The sequence below is a fragment of the Perna viridis genome, chromosome 4, assembly GCF_037379345.1.
Source record: "Perna viridis isolate PV_CMFRI_1.1 ecotype Kerala chromosome 4, ASM3737934v1, whole genome shotgun sequence".
Taxonomy (NCBI): domain Eukaryota; kingdom Metazoa; phylum Mollusca; class Bivalvia; order Mytilida; family Mytilidae; genus Perna; species Perna viridis.
Genome location: NC_142448.1, coordinates 48236307 through 48260599, shown reverse-complemented (window position 1 = coordinate 48260599; position 24293 = coordinate 48236307). Strand labels below are relative to the sequence as shown.

The 24293-nt window shown below is 35.7% G+C and overlaps 2 protein-coding genes across 4 annotated transcripts; both read left to right on the top strand.

Moving 5' to 3' along the window:
- The first annotated feature begins 2081 nt into the window (after positions 1-2081).
- LOC148620343 (uncharacterized) lies at positions 2082-7123 on the top strand. Its single transcript, XM_088581144.1, has 4 exons — positions 2082-2320; positions 3083-3257; positions 4565-4626; positions 6910-7123. The coding sequence occupies exons 1-4, from the start codon at positions 2203-2205 to the stop codon at positions 6921-6923; spliced, it is 369 nt and encodes a 122-aa protein (XP_088437270.1). The 5' UTR covers positions 2082-2202; the 3' UTR covers positions 6924-7123.
- Positions 7124-11698: 4575 nt separating this feature from the next.
- LOC148620342 (uncharacterized) lies at positions 11699-23217 on the top strand. 3 transcript variants are annotated; one of them, XM_088581140.1, is made up of 7 exons: positions 11699-11847; positions 12933-12987; positions 13484-13572; positions 14036-14129; positions 16267-16432; positions 21464-21534; positions 22954-23217. In XM_088581140.1, the coding sequence occupies exons 2-7, from the start codon at positions 12969-12971 to the stop codon at positions 23127-23129; spliced, it is 615 nt and encodes a 204-aa protein (XP_088437266.1). In that variant the 5' UTR covers positions 11699-11847; positions 12933-12968; the 3' UTR covers positions 23130-23217. The 3 variants fall into 3 exon arrangements, with proteins under 3 accessions (XP_088437266.1, XP_088437267.1, XP_088437268.1); XM_088581141.1 differs by lacking the exon at positions 13484-13572 and having other exon boundaries at positions 11706-11847; positions 14036-14119; XM_088581142.1 differs by lacking the exons at positions 11699-11847; positions 13484-13572; positions 14036-14129 and adding an exon at positions 13856-14035.
- Positions 23218-24293: the final 1076 nt, after the last annotated feature.

Below are 24293 nucleotides of genomic sequence, written 5' to 3'. Positions count from 1 at the left end.
GGCCAGGTGCACCAGTAGAGTAAACATCCTCTGCTTTTCTAGAATAAAAGAAAGCCTTTTAAATGTCTTTCTGAAACATCATTACCCATTACAATGAACCCAAGAACTGAATGCTTACAACACTTTCGTTTTAAACCTCAAGCAAAAGATATTAGCTTAAGTGATACTTTTGCTGAAATTACGGTCCAACTCGATGATTTTTAAACATGTTTTATTTATCCATGAACCACAAATGTAAGAAACCAATGAACTGCCTTTTTTCACCCTGACCACAAAAAAATTGATATCTACGAAAAAAAAATTTTTACAGTGTATTTCCAGCCATTCAGTAGTAATTTCAACCACAAAATAGAGACATACTGACCACCACAATCAAATTATTTGGTATAATCAGCCAAGTATCGAACCATCGATCTACCCCAAGACCACCTAGGGAGTGAATATATTAGAGTATTTATAGTATGAGTATTTAATAACAATATGAGGAAGGCGAAACCTTTTTACGCTCCCGAAGAAACATTACTGTAACTAAAAACACCTTTGATAATTGTCAACTCTAATACATTATTCTTATAACTTTTCAATATGGTAAAGTTTGTAATGATTTTAGATGTCATAATGCATTATCCTAAATGTCATGGTCTGAAATGTCTATGGGCGATAATGTCCGGCATTCGTAGGGAATTATGGGTTGTCATGATCCGAAATGTCTTTTGGTCGAGTTGTCCGGCATAGGTAAACATCATGGTTCCTATAACCTGCGAAACAGACTTCTTTTATTTCATTTAGTTTCGTTTCATTCTGTTTCAATTTGTATCGTTTTATTTTGTTTTTGTTGTTGTTTTTTGTTTTTGTTGTTTTTTGTTTTTTGTTTTTTTTTTTGGTTTTTTGTTTTTGTTTTGTTTCGTTTTGATTCATTTTGTTCCGCATTGATTCGTTTCTATTCTTTTTTCATCGATTCGTTTAGTTTAGTATTGTTATCGTTTCGCAATTTGTACATATCCACGAATTATTGGTAATACTTTTTCATAAACTTCTGAGCGCATCTGGGTATCTTAAAATGAAACACATAAGGCAGAAAACACAAGGTATGGCTCTTAGATGGTATAAACTTTCCAATTACACCATATACATGTACCATCCCCCATCCCCCATTCTCCATAGAAAAATCCCCGTCCCCCACCGAATCCCCATTGTATATTTCTTATCACATATTTACATTTTACCAAATTAAAGTTTATATCTAAGAAATCTTCAATTTTCAAACTCTTATTTAAGTTGAATTTAATATATTTCTCATATCAATAAATACTTTAGAAGCAAATTTCCCTCATCCTCCCGACTCAAAATCCCCATCCCCCATACATTACATGTCTATCCCCATCCCCAATACAATATTCACCATATACTATAGAATGGGAAGTTTTCCCTGTACGGGTACTATAAATCATGTATTCTGACATGCCAAAACATGTACCATCCTGTTCACATTCAAGTTTCCAGTTATATAGCGTCTATCTGTTCGGTAAGCATAGTTTTGGAATTCTATGTTACAAAAACAAACAGATATCATTTACCTTAAGTTATTTAAGAAAAGAAAACCTTCCAGCCAAGGGTATATAAAGTATCTTCTTACAATTACCATGATTATTATAAACCTTTATTCGATATAAGTTTACATACCGTATTTATCATCGAACTTTTACCAGCAGAACGGAAGATTTTACAGCAACTCCTTAAAAGTCAAATCAAATCAAAATCATATTGCAAATAATTGTAATTCAAACTCCTTCTGACCAATTGTTAAAAATAAAACTAACGTTATTATTTCATCAAAAAATGATATTTTGAAATGATTAAACAAAATAAAGTAAAATATTATCAGGTCGAGTCTAATGAAACAGATGACTTGCGATCCCTAATCAAAAATGCCATTACAATTATCATTTTACTTTCATAATCTATATAATTAACAATTTAAACTGTCCATTACATGATAGTTAGTATCCAAATTCATGCCGATAAGGTCTAAAATGCGCAGAGGTGTTCGTTTTTAACAAAAGCATTAAAATATCAGTTGCAGATCAATAGTACATGATTCATAATATCATACAAATTGGTAAGGGGCGGATAGAATTCCAGTAGGATTGGTGGTTTTGATAAAATGTGAAATGCCCCATTAATGGAACATTGTTTGGAGCTATGGATGTTAGTCATGTAGTAAATGTGTTTATTGTTATATTAACAATTTTACTTGATACGGTCACTTTATGTGGTGGAAAAAGTATTTACAGATATTTCGGGTGCAGTCCAAAGACAGGTATGTAAATTCTTTCTTTATTTCAAACAATCATATTTTTCATCATGACATCTGGTCTTGAAGGATGTTTCTTGCTTTCAAAATGAAAGGGTTGTATTGTAAATTGGTGTATATTTTTCGCAATTTTAAGTCAAAGGAAAATCCGATAAAAGATCACATATAAACTATAACAAACATTTGTGATATCGGCAAAAATATACTGAATCATCAAAATAGGACAAATCACAGTCATCAAATTACAAATACATAACCTAAATGTAGAAACAGAAAAAAAACTGAGACGATCCAAATATACAATGTAGACATAATTAAATATATATATATATATATATATATAAAACGGAAGGTAAGGAAAGCAAACAAAAAAAAAACAAAACAAAACGCTGTATATATGCAATATAAACTCACACAAAAAAACAGAAAATGACATGTTAGGTCTCTAGAATGATAACTATGTCAGCTTCGCCAGCCCCACACTGCATATCAATACTGTTATGGAGCAAGGATATTTAAAAATACAACTATCTTTTTCTGTCAGAATTACCATAACCATTTATAAATGAACAATGCTCGTTTCTATGTTGTATACATGTACCTAGCACTAAAATTGATTATTCAAACTTTTGTTCCGCAAGTTTGTGTCCTCACAATGTACATTCTTTACAATAAGGCAAATATTCTATCTAAAAAAAATTGATTTTTCGGATCTAATTTAAATCTGACTTAAATTAAAGGGAGGAATTTCTTGTCATGTTGTTTCAGGTGAATGTATAGAAGTGCCTAATAAAAGCCTGATCAAGTCAGCATTTTTATTTACTAAAAACCACCCTGCTAACCATAGACTACAATGTACACCGTATGAAAAATTTAAAACTGCTTGTTTAAATGGAGGGCTTTGTTTTGCTACTCAAGTTGAACACAGAACCGTTCAGTGTGCGTAAGTAAAATTTAGAGCTCTCTTCTGGATTCCCTAGCTTATTTGCGAAAACAGTTTTGTTATAGGTAAGGTAGTGTGATAAGATGGATCACGCCAATTTGAGATTACACATTTGTTATTCTGATGAAATTCTGTGGTTTTATGATTTGTCTATTTCACTATTTTGTTGTCATATCTCTTTATTTTTTTTCTGTTTTTACTCAAATCTTAAATACTTGTTTTCCATAAATCATATCATTGTGACGTCACGACCAGCGGTATTATGCGAGACTGCCTAAAACACCCAATATACGCCTGTACTAAAAGTTAGTTCACTTTCTAAATTACGTTTGTCATTTCCTACAAATTTACAGACCCCTTACTTATATAGAACGTTGATGACACTCCGTCACAAAAATGCTAGGACTAAAGTCTGTCTTTTTGTTAAAATTAATCAAAAAAGTCACACAAAAATTTCAGGACCAATTCAAACTACAGTGTATAGTTACCGCTTCAATGCATGTCCAGCTACAACAGAATTGGTATGAAAATACTGTACATCATTTTTATACAAATTGTTCGATATAGCAGCAGTCAAGCAAGAAGGACAAAGCTGTAATAATAATATGTCCTTAGCAACACATATGTTGTGAATTGCTTTTAGTCAGACTGCACAGATGTCAGGGACAATAAAACAACGTTCATTTGAAGGCCACATGATATTGAGTTCCAAGAATCCAAACAAATGTATCGTGATTAACAGGGGAATATAGTAATTAATAAATGAGCATCGTGAAAGATAATCACCCACTCAAATAATTGTTCTACTAATAAACGATTAAATATCTCGACTATTGTTTGTTTAATTCTAGACAATGAAAGAGGATACTTTATGCATGATAACATGCATAGAAACGCATATTGTAATGATGTTGTTACTGGATACTGATTCTCTTTACTTTTATAATGTAAATTTGACTTGAGTTGGGAGGATGGGGGATATTTGCTTTTAAATTTGCGCAGCTTATTAAACACGTCATATGAGATATTGCTTTTATATTTTAAACACGCAGTGAAACAACTATAATTACTTTTGAATGTAAATGATAAAATATGTTTCATCTTCTTTATCATCTTAAACTATTTAGAGTTTCTTTCATAGTATTAGATATACTTTCAGATACGAAAGAAGTTATATGATGCTATTTAAAACAAACGTCGCAACAATTACAATAGCCTTTAAATGTTTATGATAAATACAACTGTGTCATCTTCATCATCTTAAAATCTCTTGAGTTTCTTTATTTTATTTCATATAATTGTTTCAGATGCTCAAGAAGTTACGTGGGAAGACAATGTGAAATGATAAATCCAATTATAATATTTAATCGTAAGTTTCAATTTCCTTGTAGACATGATGTCAAATGAGCACACTTTAATTTGACAATTCTAGTTTCTTATGTCATTAATTGATCTGTTGAACTGTACATACCTGGCTTAAATCTAAGAAGTATTTTGATCTATACGAATACTATTTGCAAAAGCCTTGTGAGCAGTACTTCATTTTCACGAACAATGTTTTTTATTATCATCATGTAGACTGTAAAATAATTCAACACTAAAATAATTGGTACAGCACTTGGATCAATTGTACTTGAATCCTTGAATTTTCCCCGTCCTTAATCCTTATAAAACATACGCGCTAAATTGTTTCTAAAATACTTTAATACTGTTATGGTGTATCGATCTGCACCATGATAACCAATTTGTTCACCGTGTCATAATTGTCCTTTCTTCTTTTGTGAACCCTGACCGTGGTATTTCATGAGCAATTGGGTGGGTGTTTCTACAACAGCAGACAATGATGAATCTACCGGTGAAATTACTCCATTCACTCAGTTTTTTGTAGGATTCCGGGTTATTTATTTACTTTTTTACTCTGTGCGTTTTATTTTGGCTGTTTCGGGTCCTTTGTTGTGTGTGTCTATAGTTGAAATGAAGATATCAGAGTTTTAGATGACTTATACTGGTGTTAGATATTCACACCTTCCAAATACAGAGAATTGGATGAACGTCTAAGAATATTTTCATGATTTGCTTGAAAGATTAATCAGTACTCACGGGAACCAAGATTCTAGAGGAAAACAAAAGAATATGACCCAGAGATTAAGACCAGACATGAAAAACAGATACACAAAATAAATAAAATGAAGAAATGAAAATAATAGATACAAAGCAACAAAAGTATATGAGCAACTTGGTCTCCACTAAGAATTGCGAACATGGACCAGGTGCACCGGCATGGTAAACGTCCTCTGCTTTTCAAAAAAAAAGCCGCAGATCTGCTTGTTAACAATCAAGTCCGTGGTAGACGAAAGAGAAAACTATGACAATTTGAGTTAATCGGTTCTCATTGTACGGATGAATACTGCGTAACGATCCACGAGTTCATACTGGCGACCACAAAACTTTTGTATTGATGACTTTAATCTTGTATCAACATAACCCTGTTACAGACGCCTAATTGTAAGAAATCTAGCGCGGTACAAAAAGTCTGCATAACTGCGGCAGTCTCTGGCATAATTTATGAGTTGTAATATGAAAACTCCATACGCAGATGCCAAAGGGATGTTGCCAGTACGGAATTGAAAATTAACGCGTTTGTCGTATAGTTTGGTCGGGCATTAGTTTTACTTAACCATCGATCTCAAAGAAAGGACAGGTCAAGATATGATATCGTATAGCGAATAAATTGTGTGAGGTGTCTTTTTTGGGTATGCTGTCTGAAAACGCTCAAAACAATAAAACAATCCACAAAATATTTTCTCTTGGCTTCAGTACTCATTGAACCAATTATCATCTGCCAAAATGTTTGGTCTTTTTTTTTGCCTCAAAACTGGAAACATGAGTATATCATTCATCTCCATTATGACGTACCTTACGTTCTGATTTATTTGACAACTCGTCTTATTAAATATTTATTAAAGAACCAGTACTTTGGTAAGTCATGTTGACCAATAATGACGAAAAACAATCCTTTCAGTGTGGTTCGTTTCTGAAAGTTAGAAACAATACAGATAATAAATATATCAGTATTAAAAAGAACCTTAGATCAATATGGTTTATTATATTCTGAATGATAGTGAGTTAGTGCTAAATTCCTTTATTCAGGTGATTAAGATAATTGTAGGACATGATCAATTAAAGGCACGTCGTTTAGACTTTTAAAATTCATTATTACTAGTGCGATGGAATGTTTACATATATGGATGTTTCATTTCTATAATAAACTTTAGTTCCAGTGCATGCTGAGAGTACGCTGTAAAAAGCTCCCGTACTTCTATTGTTTTCGATTAACTTTTTTCAGTCAGCAAAAATATATACATAATAGGTAATTCTCGATACAATTCAAACGATAAAACACTTTGCCATTTATTTTTGTTTTGTGTGTGTATGTGAAAAAAACTGCACTGAGTTGACTGTGTGGATCCTACTGACAGATATGCATACCGTGCAGGCAGTAGGGATTTAATCCAAAGATCCGTATTGTTTGGAAATAACATTTTTATTTTACATCATTTTGCCATTAATGCATGTGTTTTGGTTTGTATGTATGTATCTGTAGGCAATATTTCAGTCATGTTCTTTTCAATACTTTTAATTCATTTTTCAGCTGGAAGATGGTAGGAGATAATAGTACTAGCTTGACTTTTCATTGTTTTTCCAGCAATTCAAGTCCACTTTTGACTGTACACATGTACACACATATTATGCTTCATTCTCGACTATCAAAGAACTTATTTTAATGTTTCTGATATGTATGTCTTGTCTAAATGCTTACATGGTTGCGTTATATTTAGATAATAAACTTCTTGCAATTTTTCATATTGTTCTTTTCTTTTTGTTGGAAAGTCAATATAATATCATATAGTGTTGCTGAAAATTTCTACAGCAATGTAATAATACGTTGCTGAATGTAATGGTTAAGCAGAAATAACATAAACTATCAAGAAGCCAAATAATCTCAACAGAGCAGTTCGACCAGAACAAAACAAAAAGGAGAAATAACTTTATTTGCAAAGACGAATAAATAATTGATGGACAATCTAACGCAGTCTTTGTTTTATTCATTTTATAATACTGTACAGGAACATTACATTTTGAACGAACGACCACTGGGGAAAAAAACTGCACAAGAACAAAAAAAAACTATTACAAGCAAAAAGAACTTATTACACGTGTTTCAGTAGATCACGGTTCACCTAACCAAATATACAAAGGTATTACATTGCCATTGGCCCCTGGGTACATTTGACATTTGTACACAGGAGTTAAAACTGGTGCTCTGTTAATTATCGTAAAGAATGGATGAATGGGTAGAGTAAATCAAATGTTTGCCCAACCTTGTGCTTATTGAGTAATTATAATTAGCAAAATCATTTAGACATTTAATAATGGACGTATCGTTTGATCGACTGTTCTATCAAGTTCCATAATTAAATTGTTTGCTCATAATGAAAAAAAAGTTATACCTTAACATTGATTTAAAAATTAATATTTTTAGAAAAGTCAAACCTCAATGAGATCGTCTAAACTACATGTTCGGTGTGTCATCTAGTATTTTGATAATAGGAACCCATTCACGCGAATGAAAAACAGTTCCATATGTAAAAACAATGTTCATGAAATTTATTCCATAAACACTTTTCACTCAGATTTCTACATCCTCTATAGTAATGACAAAGTCTTCCTTGCCAGCTCAAACTAAGCGGTTTTTGTCAAGTAATTGTAAAAGGATTGACTTGACTCTATTTTTATTGTACACCTATATAATCTTACACATTGGAAATATTATCTGATGAATTATACCAACAAAAGACAAGGTGCTTTTAACTGTGCCAACATCGCACACCGTTAGACTGTTACACCAGAAGTTCCTCCATATTACACAAACTTTTACAAGTTTTAGTTTTTCGTGTACCCTATACATACACCAAACCAGATGCAGCTCATATGTACAATCATACAAAAGACATTTATTATCCACAATTTAATGACTTTTCGTCATCATGAACTCGTGGATCGTTATGATGTATCCATCAGCACCATGAAAACTGCTTTATTCAACGGGTCATAGTTTACCTTTCCTTGTTTGTCTACCCCGGAATTGACTTTTTATGAACAACTCGGCGGGTGTTTCTAGAAAAACAGAGGACGCTTACCCTACCGGTGCACCTGGTCCATGCTCCCAGTTTTTAGTGGAGTCCGAGTTCCATGTCTATTCTTTGTCCCTGGATTACATTCTTTTGATTACCGCTATAACCTTGGTTCCCTTGATTACTCTTTTAAATCCAATCCACCTGACTGCGTCTGTTCCTCTTTGCCCTTTAAGTATAATCATGCAGGACATGCCATCAGTATGTATCGTTGAAAAAGTTTATTGCAAGATTATTTGATGTTAAATAAAAACAAGAAGAGGCCGAGACAAGTCTTGGGTAACGTAATCCGTCAATGAATCAATAAAAAAACCTGCTTAATTTTGAACGTCATATAACCCGACGTATCAAGCAAGCATTAAACCAATGGAGGACAAAAATGACAAACTTGTATTTGTTCTAACGTCCTTTTTGTTACTTTAGATGATTCATACATTTTTCTTGTTTTATTCTTTGGATTGTTTTATTCACAAGTATCTGTATAAAGTTTTAGTTTGATGTAAATAAGTTTTTTGTATATAACAACAAAAATGCTATCAATGGTCATCTTCACAATTTGATTGACCGATGTAAAGTTTCTATCTTATAGCAGGCAAGTTTCAAACTCCCATGCATAAACGGATTAATTATTCACCAAAATCGGCACTTACTGAATTATTTTCACTTTGAAACGAATGACAACAAGTACTCAAACATGGTGGTATAAACCTCTGACATTCCATCTGAGCATTAGTTACAGTACCAATGCTACAAGTAAATATTTGAATCATCGAATACTTAGAAGTATTTGTTAACGGTGACTTGTTATTCACAGTAAGGCAACATTTTTTTTACCACTTTATGACATAACAAGGATGAAGATCAAACTTGTGGGAAAAAAAAGTGGAAAACAAGAACTTTGCTATTAAAAGTAGTCTTTTTGTGTAATAACTTTATACGGGCGGTGTTTACATTTTTTTGTGAAACCGATGCTTGAAACAAATAAAACTACTATATCTCATTAATTCTGCTATTTATCTACATTGTGTAAGATCGTCTCAGTCTGTTTCCGGTTATATATTATGGTTTGGCCAAGTTCTTGGATTTCTATATCTTAATCATGTGTAATAAAAACGAATAGCAGAAAGAATGGAAACTTCGGCCATTTTTTAAATGGATATTCGGTATAATTCAACATATATGTGATGGCAGGAAGGGGTATTTGCGAAAAATAGCACTCTCGGGAATCAAATTTCCCGAGACGAAATTGTTCTTCCCTCGATTGCTATTTTTCGCTAATATCCCTCCCGTCAATGATATAGCTGTTCAATATTAATTTCTAAATAGTTTTATGCGTAGCGTTATCGAGCAACATTATCCATTTATTTGGTATAACCTAACGTGGTATTGTGTACGGATTTACTTTTACGGCTTTATTTACCAAATTATTACCATATTCCGCAGTCATTTTTTTATCAACATTACTTTCGATCCCATAGAAATTCTCTATGCATGTTGGCAAACCACTATCTCTATCAGCTTTCGAAACAAAATCATTCTTCCCTTTATCATTATATGAACAGTAAAAAACATCGGACCCATGAAGAAGTGGTCCCCCTTTAATACCACTCATGTACCGACTTCGGGGTCGGTGGCATGGATCAAGGTCCATTTGTCCATCTCTGGGATGAAACTTTAGGCAAAATATTGGGATTTTCCATATCTTATTCCGTGATTAAAATATTAAATAATACCACTTATGTACCAATTTCGAACGCGGTAAATAAGTGGTACAATTGAACCTTGGCCCCAGCTACCGACTCCAAAGTTGGTATATAAGTGGTAAGGTTGCCCCCTTTTTAAAATGTTCTCAATGGAAATTCCCAATATTTTGGACATTGATAGTCCTTAAGTAGGCCTAAAATCTCATCTCAGTCCCAAGATGGACTAATGAACCTTGATTCCAGCCACTGACACCAAAGTTAATATTAACTTAATTCAAATTTTGAACCCACCGCTCGTAAATATTGACGGCTAGCTCCCATGCGGGCTGGTAAATTCCACTATTTCTAAGGGATTACGCAGTGCTGTTGTGACATTAACTGTTTAAGATTTGCAATGGCCATTTTGTCAGACAAAGTCTGAAACCCATGAAAGATATTATTAGGTACTTCATTGTGCCACAGATTCTGGGATTTCGTGGACACATGTATATTGGGCTATCGTAAATGGCATTGCCTTGATGTTTAACTTGCTGTTGTAGAAAATTCTCAATGACTGTAGAGGTCCATACAAGAGTGTCATTGATGCTATCATTATACAACCTCGCTACAATGTCTACAGTTGTAATGATTCTACATCCTTGCCTATAACTATAGCATGGAGCTTGATTAATATTTTTTTAATACACTTTACCACTTTGTTAACCTTTCAGGCAAATGCTTTATTTTCTCAACAGATTCTGTCTACTTCGTCTTTGTTTACAGATGCTGCAAAGCGCGCGAAATTATCCGAGTTCGACTATTTATAGTCACAGATTGTCATTACACATTTATTGGGTTTTATTTCAGATATTTGGGAAAAGATTAAAAAAAAAGACATAGTTAAGCATTTGCATGCAACATATATAATATCCAATTTGACTTCTGTACATTCGGATGAAATGTGCATTATATCAATATTCGGGAAAACGTTCATATTTGTATCCATGCATATTGAAAAGGAAGTTTAGTAAAGTAACTAATATAATGGTAATCACAAAATTAAAACATTCAAACATTTATAGGAAGTAACAAGCATGTGCAAATTTCATCTGGTAATAATTTTTATGTGATCAAGATTAATGCGTTACACTGATATTTTTGTTATTGCTGATCAAGGTTCAGCTAAGGATCAAAAGCGACTACATTGCAATCCACGGCGATACATGTACTCCCTACACATTTTAAAACCATGGAATATTGACTAATGAGATACATCGCTCAAAATGGTGAGTCTTTTTTATCCAATCATATGTATTATCGCATTCACTGCAGAGCCTTTTTCCGCGACCAATTACTAATAATGATGTAATATTAAAAAAAAAGAATTACAGTTGCATTGTTGTTACATGTACATGTATATCATGAGTCATCTTTTTGTTTCATTTCGCAATCATTCACATGTCTTGATAAACTGACAAAACAGACATTGTTACGTGTACATGTAAACAGTTAATCGTGTTCTTTTTATTCGATTGTGGCCATCTAGATTTTAACCGGTTGGAGTCACATCCGGCGTCCTTGGCGACTCAGATCAAGATGTCAAATCGACTGCGTAAGCTTACTGTACAATTTATATGTACAATTAGGGTCACCTTTCTTCAAGAGATAAGATTATTATGACGTAATTCATATCATTTGGAAACACCAGAAATGGTAAGTACATGACATGTAAAAATAATTTATGGTTCTCAGCTACATTGTACATAATAATGTACGCTAAATTTCGAATATAAGTGTTCAATTAATTTTTCAATTGATTTTCAAACAACGTACATCTTTTAAAGTTTCCTGCATATGTAAGTAATTTCAGATATCTGATTTATTAACATATGGCACTTTGTAGTCGAAATTTAGCACTTGCAAGTCTGAAAAGTATAATCAATAATCAATCACCAAGAGGGTAATATGATCAGAATAAGTAGCACTAGCAAAAGTACAAAATAACAGCAAATTAAGAACATATCGCACAATTAAAATCTCAAAACCATTCACACATTCACATTCACATTCACAGAGTAACATTCACATTCACATAGTAAATACCAACAGTTGTCTTATATTTGATATTGGCTGTGTTTGTCTCTTTTTTTCTAAAGACCTCTGCTTGTTTACAGTTAAGTCCGATGAATCTATTGGTGTCAACTGGAAATTGGAGACTGCAGAATTGAACTCAAGATTAACATACATGAATATATAACTAAAAAAACCAAACTAACAGAAGAAAAACTGTATCCTCCCTTGATTCACTACTTTATCATATGACTGTTTTATAGATAGGGATTAACACATAACTGATCTATGTGTAACATTAAGTTATGTTGTACTGCTACGTGCACTAAAATTTAGTTTAGAGAGGGGATCGCGAATAATATGGAATGGAATTGGAATACATTCAAAAGATAAGATTATTGTGTACGTTGATCTTGGAATCGGAACTACTGTTAAGTGGAGTTTACACAGCCGCATAAGTCGGCTCGTCAGGGCGGATCAATTCCAATTTAGAAATGAATAGAAAAGGCGTAAAAACTTCCAATTGCTCACTGTTGCCCCGTTTATGAACAAGTTCTTAAAAACTTGTTAGAGAGGGGTGGGGGGTTTCAACCCTCAAACCCCTCCTCTGGACATGCGTTAGTGCGCCGTACAAGTACGCATTTAATTTGTTTCGATACATGTATAACAATAATGTATTTATCATTACCATGTATTTCATTAATTTTTCTATATTTTATATGTTTCAGGGTTAAAACTGTCAATTCATTACTATAGCTGAAAAAATGCCGATTGCTTTGCAGTGTAAGTTTTAAAGATAAAACTATATGTCTGGGATTACTCATCTGTTGAAATACCCCTTTTTCGGGAATGTTGATGGTGTAATGGTTAGCGACATTTAATTACGACTTGAGTTTGTGGTATCGAATCAGTCACTGAAATACTACAAGTTCTTTCAAATCTCAAATCAGCATTAAAGGAGTGATTATTTGGTACCTGCTCATTTTCCCATGATAACAAAATTTAATACCAATTTTCAAAAGACCAAGATCTAAGGGTAACCTTTAGAGTTCAATTTGGCGCACTGTTTCATCAGGGGGTGTATATTATCGTTTCTTGAAAATGAAGGCAAAGGTTAAAAAATTGTCGTTGAAAACAAACTGTTTTAGTCAATTATATGTATCATTTGTCAGACGTTTACTATCATTCTACATAATATGAAAATGGAAGTTAATCGAATATAAAATATACGATTTAAAAATATGGGAAGTTGAGAATTATATGTCATTTAAACTTTCAGTTGTTTTACGACACGAGGAAACTACAAACGAGGCCACCGGAAGTTTCCACCACAGTCAATGTTCTCTACGCAGAAAAAAATACCTTTTTGTAATATTGAACAATTTTATAATATTTGTTCATGTTGTCAAATTTAAAAAAATCTAAACAAATAATAAAAAGAAGCACTTTCATAGATCAACGAACAACAGGGTACATGTACGTCATTTCAAATGTCAAAATGTACGTATCATGTTGATTATAAATACAGTCATGTATATTTAAAAATGTCGACAAGAATATTTACTCAATCAAACAGACACTGGTTAGTTATTTACTCAATCGAACAGACCCTGGTTAGTTAAAGTCCGTATTTTTGTGCTATATCTCACAGAGCGCAACAACCCGCGGGTAAAGTTTGTACGTGTAAGCATGTCTCCAAACTCGGAATCATTACTCTGACTTCGAGCCATGCATTCTGTACTCAATCTGCTGATGCTGCGTGTTTGGTGGAGAATTCGAAGTGACTGTCAAGTTATACAACTAACTATTAACATATCAGCTATACTTGCAGGTATTCTTATCACCTCTATTTGTTACATACATGGACCCGTCACAGCCTTTGTTTTACTCCGTTTTGGGACTTCTCAATCAACAGGTTAATCATCGTAAGATGTTTAATTGTAGAAATACATATGCATATACATGTATCTACCGTATGTCGTCTAATTTTGGCGGGTTTACAATCTGACGATTTTGAGGCAAAACGGTATACGAAAAATTCTATCGTTTCTATTTTTTTAAGATGTTAGGTTTCGTAGTAAGTACCTAAGCCCATATAAAACGTTTGGCGCATTTATTGTTACATGTAGATCTAGACATATTGCCAAAATTATCTCCCCACGAAAATTATCCGCTGTACGGTATATACGGTATTTACTAAAATGGAAAGTACACCGTGTGCACAGTAAATGAATGACAACCATGATATTGAAATATTTCTCCTAGTTGTTCAGAATGTTAAAAGCCAAGAAAAGACCCCAAGATACAGTGGCGTCTTTATTTTGAATTTAATCTTAACCTGTGAAATAGTCAACCCGGTTTCATGGTGATACAATAAAAGTTTATGACGGAGATTCCTCTAATGGACTTTTGAAGTAACTAAAAAATATCCCTCATGCCATAATGACGTAAGTTTTCAAGAAATGCATGCAATGAAAATGCTTAATACAGTATAACCTATCCAAACGGAGCCCATTTTACACTGTAGAGTTTATCCGATTTGGACAGATATTTAGTTTACACAAGTCCAAAATACATTGAAACTGATTTGAAAGGACTTTGACCTTGTGCCTTGTTTAGATACATGAAGGTTTTCGATTCATTTAAAGTTCGATTAAGACATGTAAGTTGTATTGAACATGTAAATATACATGTACATTGTATATATACATGTACACTCCTTGAGACGTTCATGTCTCCAATTTAAGCGTTCGTGCATCGTTTATCGTGCATTTACACATCGTTTTGCGTTCATTTAAAACCACGATAAACGCACGATGGGAGCGTTCGTTTCAACGCACGATAGAAGCGTTCGTTTCAACGCACGATAGAAGCGTTCGCTTAAATGCACAATAGGAGCATTCGTTTAAACGCACGATAGAAGCGTTCGTTTATTTTTGTACTTTGATTATTTCTTTGATTTAACTGTTATTTTTATATTTTTTGCTATATTTAATTTATATAATTTCATTAATCTTATTTTCTATTTTTTCTGTCTTCATTATATGTCAATATTATTATTTTTCGTTGTTCGTCTATCGTGCGTTTAAACGTTTAAACGCACGATATGAGCGTTAGTCTATCCTGCCCTTAAACGCACGCTAGGAGCGTTCCTTTATCGTGCGTTTAAACGCACGATAGCAGCGTTCGTTTAAATGCACGATAGAAGTGTTCGTTTATCGTGCGTTTGGTGAGCGTTTAGCATGCGTTTGGGTATCGTGCGTGCGGGAAACCTAAACGTCTCCAGGAGTGTTCACATTCAGGCATGTGTTAGGGTTAAATAACAGGTTATATCTGTACATTCATGTAGATTATTATGAAAAAAGTGTGTTTTAGTAGCCTTCCGTTGCATTGTTATAAATCTAATATGCACAAATTAAAGAAACAGAATGGATATGGGAAGTTGAGAATTATAAGTCATTTAAACTCGTACATTTTTAAAACAAATTCATTAGCGTAGATTTTGTTCATCTTTCCCTAGCTACATGTATGTAGCAAAGTAAAAGATAAGGAACTATGCTATCAGAGATAATCAAAAATCTTTACCAAGTGTAAACACACCGTTACATTGTAATGTACTTAACGAGAATGGATATGGTGAAAGTAAGTTCTCAAAGTTTACGATAAAAAAACAATAGAATCCACGGTAACAGAACCATGACAATTCTTCAAAATCAATTTAAAAAGTAATATAACGACACAAAAACACACTAATCACCAGCATCTCCTGATAATGGATAGGCGCACGAAACTGCGATAGAGTTCTATAAGGCCTTCACCACCCCTGTCTTATACATTTTATAAGGTCAAATATGAACTGAAACAATAAAGAAGCAAATACAGAAACAGATCTACCATCAGAGCACGACTCAATAATTCCTAACAAAAAATATTGTCTGAGAACGTATTGCATCTTTATATCTTAACGTAGTGTACATGAATATAATTTTGTACGTCATGTATTTTAAGAAATACAGTATTCTTTTATATGCTACGCCTTGAATGCGAACTTTTTTATTTTAGCCAAGTACAGTGGAACAGCTATTTCTACCACCAATCCGAGTACTATCCGGTCAGTAAACCATAGATTGTCATGTAGTCATAAGGAAATACAAAGTACTGCTTGCTTAAACGATGGGAAATGCTTTGCAGTTGTAACTGGTTTTGATGAAAGATCCGCACACTGCGCGTGAGTTGTATCTTTATTTAGTGCTTTTGATTTCATTGTCTTGTTTTTTAATGCAAAAATAGACGATTTCAATAACATTGATCACACAACTGAGGATATAATGCCTTAAAGTTTAATGAATGTTAACAAATCATTATGATAAGATAACCTATTTGATGCAAAAATGTTTTAATTGTATATGACAAAAATACCAATCCTTACATGTAACTAAATTGAAAGGAATTTTAACACTTACGAAAAAACTAAGGGCGGAAAATCCTTGTCACCAATAACAGGTGTGGCACCCCGTTAACTGTCCATGTACTTGTCACCAATAACAGGTGTGGCACCCCGTTAACTGTCCATGTACTTGACACCAATAACAGGTGTGGCACCCCGATAACTGTCCATGTACTTGTCACCAATAACAGGTGTGGCACCCCATTAACTGTCCATGTACTTGTCACCAATAACAGGTGTGGCACCCCGATCTGTCCATCTACTTGTCACCAATAACAGGTGTGGCACCCCATTAACTGACCATGTACTTGTCACCAATAACAGGTGTGGCACCCCTATAACTGTCCATCTACTTGTCACCAATAACAGGTGTGGCACCCCATTAACTGTCCATGTACTTGTCACCAATAACAGGTGTGGCACCCCATTAACTGTCCATGTACTTGTCACCAATAACAGGTGTGGCACCCCTATAACTGTCCATGTACTTGTGACCAATAACAGGTGTGGCACCCCTATAACTGTCCATGTACTTGTCACCAATAACAGGTGTGGCACCCCATTAACTGTCCATGTACTTGTCACCAATAACAGGTGTGGCACCCCATTAACTGTCCATGTACTTGTCACCAATAACAGGTGTGGCACCCCATTAACTGTCCATGTACTTGTCACCAATAACAGGTGTGGCACCCCTATAACTGTCCATGTACTTGTCACCAATAACAGGTGTGGCACCCCGATCTGTCCATCTACTTGTCACCAATAACAGGTGTGGCACCCCATTAACTGTCCATGTACTTGTCACCAATAACAGGTGTGGCACCCCATTAACTTCCATGTACTTGTGACCAATAACAGGTGTGGCACCCCGATCTGTCCATCTACTTGTCACCAATAACAGGTGTGGCACCCCATTAACTGTCCATGTACTTGTCACCAATAACAGGTGTGGCACCCCGATCTGTCCATCTACTTGTCACCAATAACAGGTGTGGCACCCCATTAACTGTCCATGTACTTGTCATCAATAACAGGTGTAGCACCCCATTAACTGTCCATGTACTTGTCACCAATAACAGGTGTGGCACCCCTATAACTGTCCATGTACTTGTCACCAATAACAGGTGTGGCACCCCATTAACTGTCCATGTACTTGTCACCAATAACAGGTGTGGCACCCCTATAACTGTCCATGTATTTGTGACCAATAACAGGTGTGGCACCCCGATCTGTCCATCTACTTGTCACCAATAACAGGTGTGGCACCCCATTAACTGTCCATGTACTTGTCACCAATAACAGGTGTGGCACCCCATTAACTGTCCATGTACTTGTCACCAATAACAGGTGTGGCACCCCATTAACTGTCCATGTACTTGTCACCAATAACAGGTGTGGCACCCCTATAACTGTCCATGTACTTGTCACCAATAACAGGTGTGGCACCCCATTAACTGTCCATGTACTTGTCACCAATAACAGGTGTGGCACCCCATTAACTGTCCATGTACTTGTCACCAATAACAGGTGTGGCACCCCTATAACTGTCCATGTACTTGTCACCAATAACAGGTGTGGCACCCCATTAACTGTCCATGTACTTGTCACCAATAACAGGTGTGGCACCCCGATCTGTCCATCTACTTGTCACCAATAACAGGTGTGGCACCCCTATAACTGTCCATGTACTTGTCACCAATAACAGGTGTGGCACCCCTATAACTGTCCATGTACTTGTCACCAATAACAGGTGTGGCACCCCAAAAACTGTCCATGTACTTGTGACCAATAACAGGTGTGGCACCCCGATCTGTCCATCTACTTGTCACCAATAACAGGTGTGGCACCCCGATCTGTCCATCTACTTGTCACCAATAACAGGTGTGGCACCCCTATAACTGTCCATGTACTTGTCACCAATAACAGGTGTGGCACCCCTATAACTGTCCATGTACTTGTCACCAATAACAGGTGTGGCACCCCTATAACTGTCCATGTACTTGTCACCAATAACAGGTGTGGCACCCCTATAACTGTCCATGTACTTGTCACCAATAACAGGTGTGGCACCCCGATCTGTCCATCTACTTGTCACCAATAACAGGTGTGGCACCCCTATAACTGTCCATGTACTTGTCACCAATAACAGGTGTGGCACCCCTATAACTGTCCATGTACTTGTCACCAATAACAGGTGTGGCACCCCTATAACTGTCCATGTACTTGTGACCAATAACAGGTGTGGCACCCCGATCTGTCCATCTACTTGTCACCAATAACAGGTGTGGCACCCCGATCTGTCCATCTACTTGTCACCAATAACAGGTGTGGCACCCCTATAACTGTCCATGTACTTGTCACCAATAACAGGTGTGGCACCCCTATAACTGTCCATGTACTTGTCACCAATAACAGGTGTGGCACCCCATTAACTGTCCATGTACTTGTCACCAATAACAGGTGTGGCACCCCATTAACTGTCCATGTACTTGTCACCAATAACAGGTGTGGCACCCCTATAACTGTCCATGTACTTGTCACCAATAACAGGTGTGGCACCCCTATAACTGTCCATGTACTTGTCACCAATAACAGGTGTGGCACCCCATTAACTGTCCATGTACTTGTCACCAATAACAGGTGTGGCACCCCTATAACTGTCCATGTACTTGTCACCAATAACAGGTGTGGCACCCCATTAACTGTCCATGTACTTGTCACCAATAACAGGTGTGGCACCCCTATAACTGTCCATGTACTTGTCACCAATAACAGGTGTGGCACCCCATTAACTGTCCATGTACTTGTCACCAATAACAGGTGTGGCACCCCTATAACTGTCCATGTACTTGTGACCAATAACAGGTGTGGCACCCCTATAACTGTCCATGTACTTGTGACCAATAACAGGTGTGGCACCCCATTAACTGTCCATGTACTTGTCACCAATAACAGGTGTGGCACCCCTATAACTGTCCATGTACTTGTCACCAATAACAGGTGTGGCACCCCTATAACTGTCCATGTACTTGTCACCAATAACAGGTGTGGCACCCCTATAACTGTCCATGTACTTGTCACCAATAACAGGTGTGGCACCCCTATAACTGTCCATGTACTTGTCACCAATAACAGGTGTGGCACCCCATTAACTGTCCATGTACTTGTCACCAATAACAGGTGTGGCACCCCTATAACTGTCCATGTACTTGTCACCAATAACAGGTGTGGCACCCCATTAACTGTCCATGTACTTGTCACCAATAACAGGTGTGGCACCCCTATAACTGTCCATGTACTTGTCACCAATAACAGGTGTGGCACCCCATTAACTGTCCATGTACTTGTCACCAATAACAGGTGTGGCACCCCTATAACTGTCCATGTACTTGTGACCAATAACAGGTGTGGCACCCCTATAACTGTCCATGTACTTGTCACCAATAACAGGTGTGGCACCCCATTAACTGTCCATGTACTTGTCACCAATAACAGGTGTGGCACCCCTATAACTGTCCATGTACTTGTCACCAATAACAGGTGTGGCACCCCTATAACTGTCCATGTACTTGTCACCAATAACAGGTGTGGCACCCCTATAACTGTCCATGTACTTGTCACCAATAACAGGTGTGGCACCCCTATAACTGTCCATGTACTTGTCACCAATAACAGGTGTGGCACCCCATTAACTGTCCATGTACTTGTCACCAATAACAGGTGTGGCACCCCTATAACTGTCCATGTACTTGTCACCAATAACAGGTGTGGCACCCCATTAACTGTCCATGTACTTGTCACCAATAACAGGTGTGGCACCCCTATAACTGTCCATGTACTTGTCACCAATAACAGGTGTGGCACCCCATTAACTGTCCATGTACTTGTCACCAATAACAGGTGTGGCACCCCTATAACTGTCCATGTACTTGTGACCAATAACAGGTGTGGCACCCCTATAACTGTCCATGTACTTGTCACCAATAACAGGTGTGGCACCCCATTAACTGTCCATGTACTTGTCACCAATAACAGGTGTGGCACCCCTATAACTGTCCATGTACTTGTCACCAATAACAGGTGTGGCACCCCTATAACTGTCCATGTACTTGATTATATTTGTAGGCAACAAGTTGTTTTGGTTTTGGTTTATTTGTTTGTTCTTTTGCTGTTTTTTTGTCGTTTACAAATTATACATGTACATGTACTCTCTTTTCCAGAATAGGAAACAAATTAGCAAACAATTATCATTTCTTTTCCTGTCATAAACTTTTCATTGATGTGACAAGTAATACTATCTAAGTAAAACCTAACACGATAATGAGTGCTTATTAAGTAGGAGTCTTTCTACAATTCAGACAGAATGTGATTCATACGTGTCAAAAACCCACCGAATTCAGTTTTACGCCTTGTTCAGAAAAAGTTATTTATCACATGACCAGTCTTAACTATTCATTTGTTTCTTGCGCTTGTATAGATTGTATATGAAATTATGAAATTAGAACTTTGCAAGAGTTATCATTCGTGATTTGGTTTCATTTGGTTGATTTTAGTGGGAGATGAAAGTATGATTCTCTATAAAGTGCAGATCTGAATGCAGAAATGATTATCGCTATGTGAAAGTATAGCATATGTAGACAGAAAAAGCATCGTTTGTTTGGTGGGTTTTCTTCACCATGGATCACTTTACCATTGGTAGTTTGAGAATTTTATGTGGACTGCTACTTAATTAAAATTGGCATGGTTCATCCTCGAAAGTACGTTCACCAAGAAGAAACAAATCTACCACGACTAAATTTTGTATTTCAGGTGTACGTGGATGTACATGGGCCACCAATGCGAGATCATCAACTTGTATCTGGTATTCAGACCCCCTAATGGTACATGTAAATGTATTTACGAAGATCAATACATTCTTATACAATCACTATTTCGTAAAACTAAACTTGAAAAAATATTTTTGCATTCCCTTCATTTCGCTGGTAGTCGCTGCTAAAAAAAAACGGTTTTATAAGAGGGATTTTCCTGCTTTAAAGATACATGTGGTAGTACAATGTAAATGTACATTTAGTTAACAAAGCAAATGTAACAATCCCCCATTATATGTTTGTCCTATGTATTGGTATATGACAAACAATATACATAAAATTATTTATGCTAACACACAAGAAAAATAGAATATGTAAATTTCATAACAAATGTTATAAATAAGAAGTCTGGAACGTCGGTGACGCATTAGTGTTATTGTAATTATGCGTACTTATTAGTTTTCCAGCTTCTATATACCTTTTGACTTGAAAAGATAAACTTTTTAAAAAAATAGATTTACCATACAAAATTCAGACACTGCCTATTGTATAGGTGATTCACGGTATACAAAACCCACCAAGCAATAAAAAATAACGCTTTTTCGGTCTACATATCTATGATTCTAGCGGAAATCATAAGAATGTAATCCAGGGACAAAGACCAGTCATGGAAAACAGACAAACACAACAAAGAACATGTGATGAATAAAATTATACGTACACAGTAACAAAATAAAATAAGCAACTCGGACACCACTAAAAACTGGGAGCATGGACCAGGTTCACCGGTAGGGTAAGAGTCCTCTGCTTTTCTGGAAACATCCACCGAGTTTCCAATAAAAAGTCAAGTCCGGGGTAGACAAACGAGGAAAGGAAAACCATGAAACGTTATATTAATCAGTTTTCATGATGCAGATGGATTCACTGTAACTATCCACGAGTTTGTGATGACGACCATAAAACTTTTGTAGTGATTACTTCAATCTTGTAGCAACAAAATCCTGCTCCAGAAGCCTATTTGTTCTAGCGCGATACAAAAAGTCTGCGTAGTCTCAGCAAGCTCTGAGAGTTGTGATATGAACACTCCATACGCAGGTGCTGAAGGGATGTTGCCACAGATGGAAGGAAAAGTGACAATTTTGAATGAAAAGTCATCACGTTTGTCGTACAGTTTAGATTCCTAAGTGTAGGTCAAGATATGAGGCTGACTTCACTGTGTCTGTAGTATCCTTAATCTCAAGTTCTTTGGGGTAGATGCGATGTATCAAATCCCCAAAATTAGGATTGTTTAAAGATAATAGTCATCTATACAGCGGAAACTGAGATTAAAGGACCTAGCTAAACGATATTCTTTCTTTTGGATCAGGTCAGCTATAAAGTCTGCATCAACTTCTAATTTAGAAATTTAGACTGCTCTACATTTTGATGTACAGACAATACTAGTAACAGTAAACATTTTTATTATATCTGATTATGTTTTCTTTTTACAAGCACCATTGTCACTGTCACCAAAATCTACGATTCACTCGGCAGTTTCGGATCTTGGACAACATAAAACACGATCTACAACAGTTAATGCAGCCTTTCGAAGTACGTTATCGTCCTCTGTGTCAACGGAAACGACAACATTGTCACCAATCACTAACAATCATAAACCACATCTATGACACATTGTCTTCTGAGACAATACATGTGCCTACTTTTTCATGTCATAAACATGATTTTAAGATATTAAACACGTGTTTCACAATACAATGAATGACTTTCATGGTGAACTGTGACAGCAATACTCTGGTATCGTATGTTCGGCTTGACTTTAGTCCCGGGCGATTTCTCCTGTATGATCCCGATCCCGCTACCATTGGTTCTCGTCCAACTTGAAACTAAGAAGAATAGTACGACTCGCCTTCACTCGTCGTGTCATGCTCATTCATACGATTAGGAAAGAAAAATGAAATTTCAATCCACTAAATGAATTTAAAACAGGTAAAAAGGAAAACATTTGGCCTTTCTTTCTTGAAAAATTTAGATCTTAAACACCGCATTCAAACAAATTACAAAACATACTAGGACCAAGTTTTCTTTTTATAGGACGGATTGAACTAACATATTAAATGTTAGCCAATCGGCTTGGTTGTACTATATTGAAGCATCCAGATGTAAAAACTGTATTTATAGTCACAGAGCGGCTGTGATAGAAAGGTACTCACTTTTAAATAAAATTAAGTGTCATTGGTCAATTTACTTTGATGAAGAATGTCGTTCGGAGAATGGAAAAGGGGAGGGTCATTACTAATGTGAATACACAATATTAACAACTATGATCAGTAAATTTGACTTCACGGTAGAATTGATTTTGAGCAAATGACGAAGGGGCACACACCTTCTGAAAAAAAAACAGACAATGTCTTTCTTCTTTCTCCCTTACATGTAAACAATAAAGAGAATCCTTACATCAAAACTCCATTATCTAACATTTCGTTTTCGTGCATTTAACACAGTGCAATTTAAATTTGCAAAACACTCGTTTGCAAATCTTATTATTTATTTTATTTAGTCAACTTGGTCATGTGGGTAACCAATGTGTCAGGCTTTACATGGGATTTCATAAAATGTTTATCTTTTGCTGATATGTCTTTAAATAATAAAGTTATTGCAATTTCAAATTCATGGGATAAATTTTGCTCCCATGGGATTTTTTTTGTCCCATGGGATTTTTTTTCTCCCATGGGATATTTTCTGTCCCATGGGATTTTTTTTCTCCCATGGGATTTTTTTATGCTGAAGAACAATAAAATGCAATAATTTTAATTCTTTCAAAAGTTGGTCCC

What these genes read in the sequence shown, in the direction of transcription:
- LOC148620343 (XM_088581144.1), top strand. Translation starts at nt 2,203, where the DNA reads ATGGATGTTAGTCATGTAGTAAATGTGTTTATTGTTATATTAACAATT. An exon ending in CGGGTGCAGTCCAAAGACAG is followed by an intron (nt 2,321 to 3,082) that starts GTATGTAAATTC and finishes ATGTTGTTTCAG; the next exon opens with GTGAATGTATAGAAGTGCCT. An exon ending in CACAGAACCGTTCAGTGTGC is followed by an intron (nt 3,258 to 4,564) that starts GTAAGTAAAATT and finishes TAATTGTTTCAG; the next exon opens with ATGCTCAAGAAGTTACGTGG.
- LOC148620342 (XM_088581140.1), top strand. An exon ending in GAAAGATCCGCACACTGCGC is followed by an intron (nt 16,433 to 21,463) that starts GTGAGTTGTATC and finishes TTTGTATTTCAG; the next exon opens with GTGTACGTGGATGTACATGG. An exon ending in GGTATTCAGACCCCCTAATG is followed by an intron (nt 21,535 to 22,953) that starts GTACATGTAAAT and finishes TCTTTTTACAAG; the next exon opens with CACCATTGTCACTGTCACCA.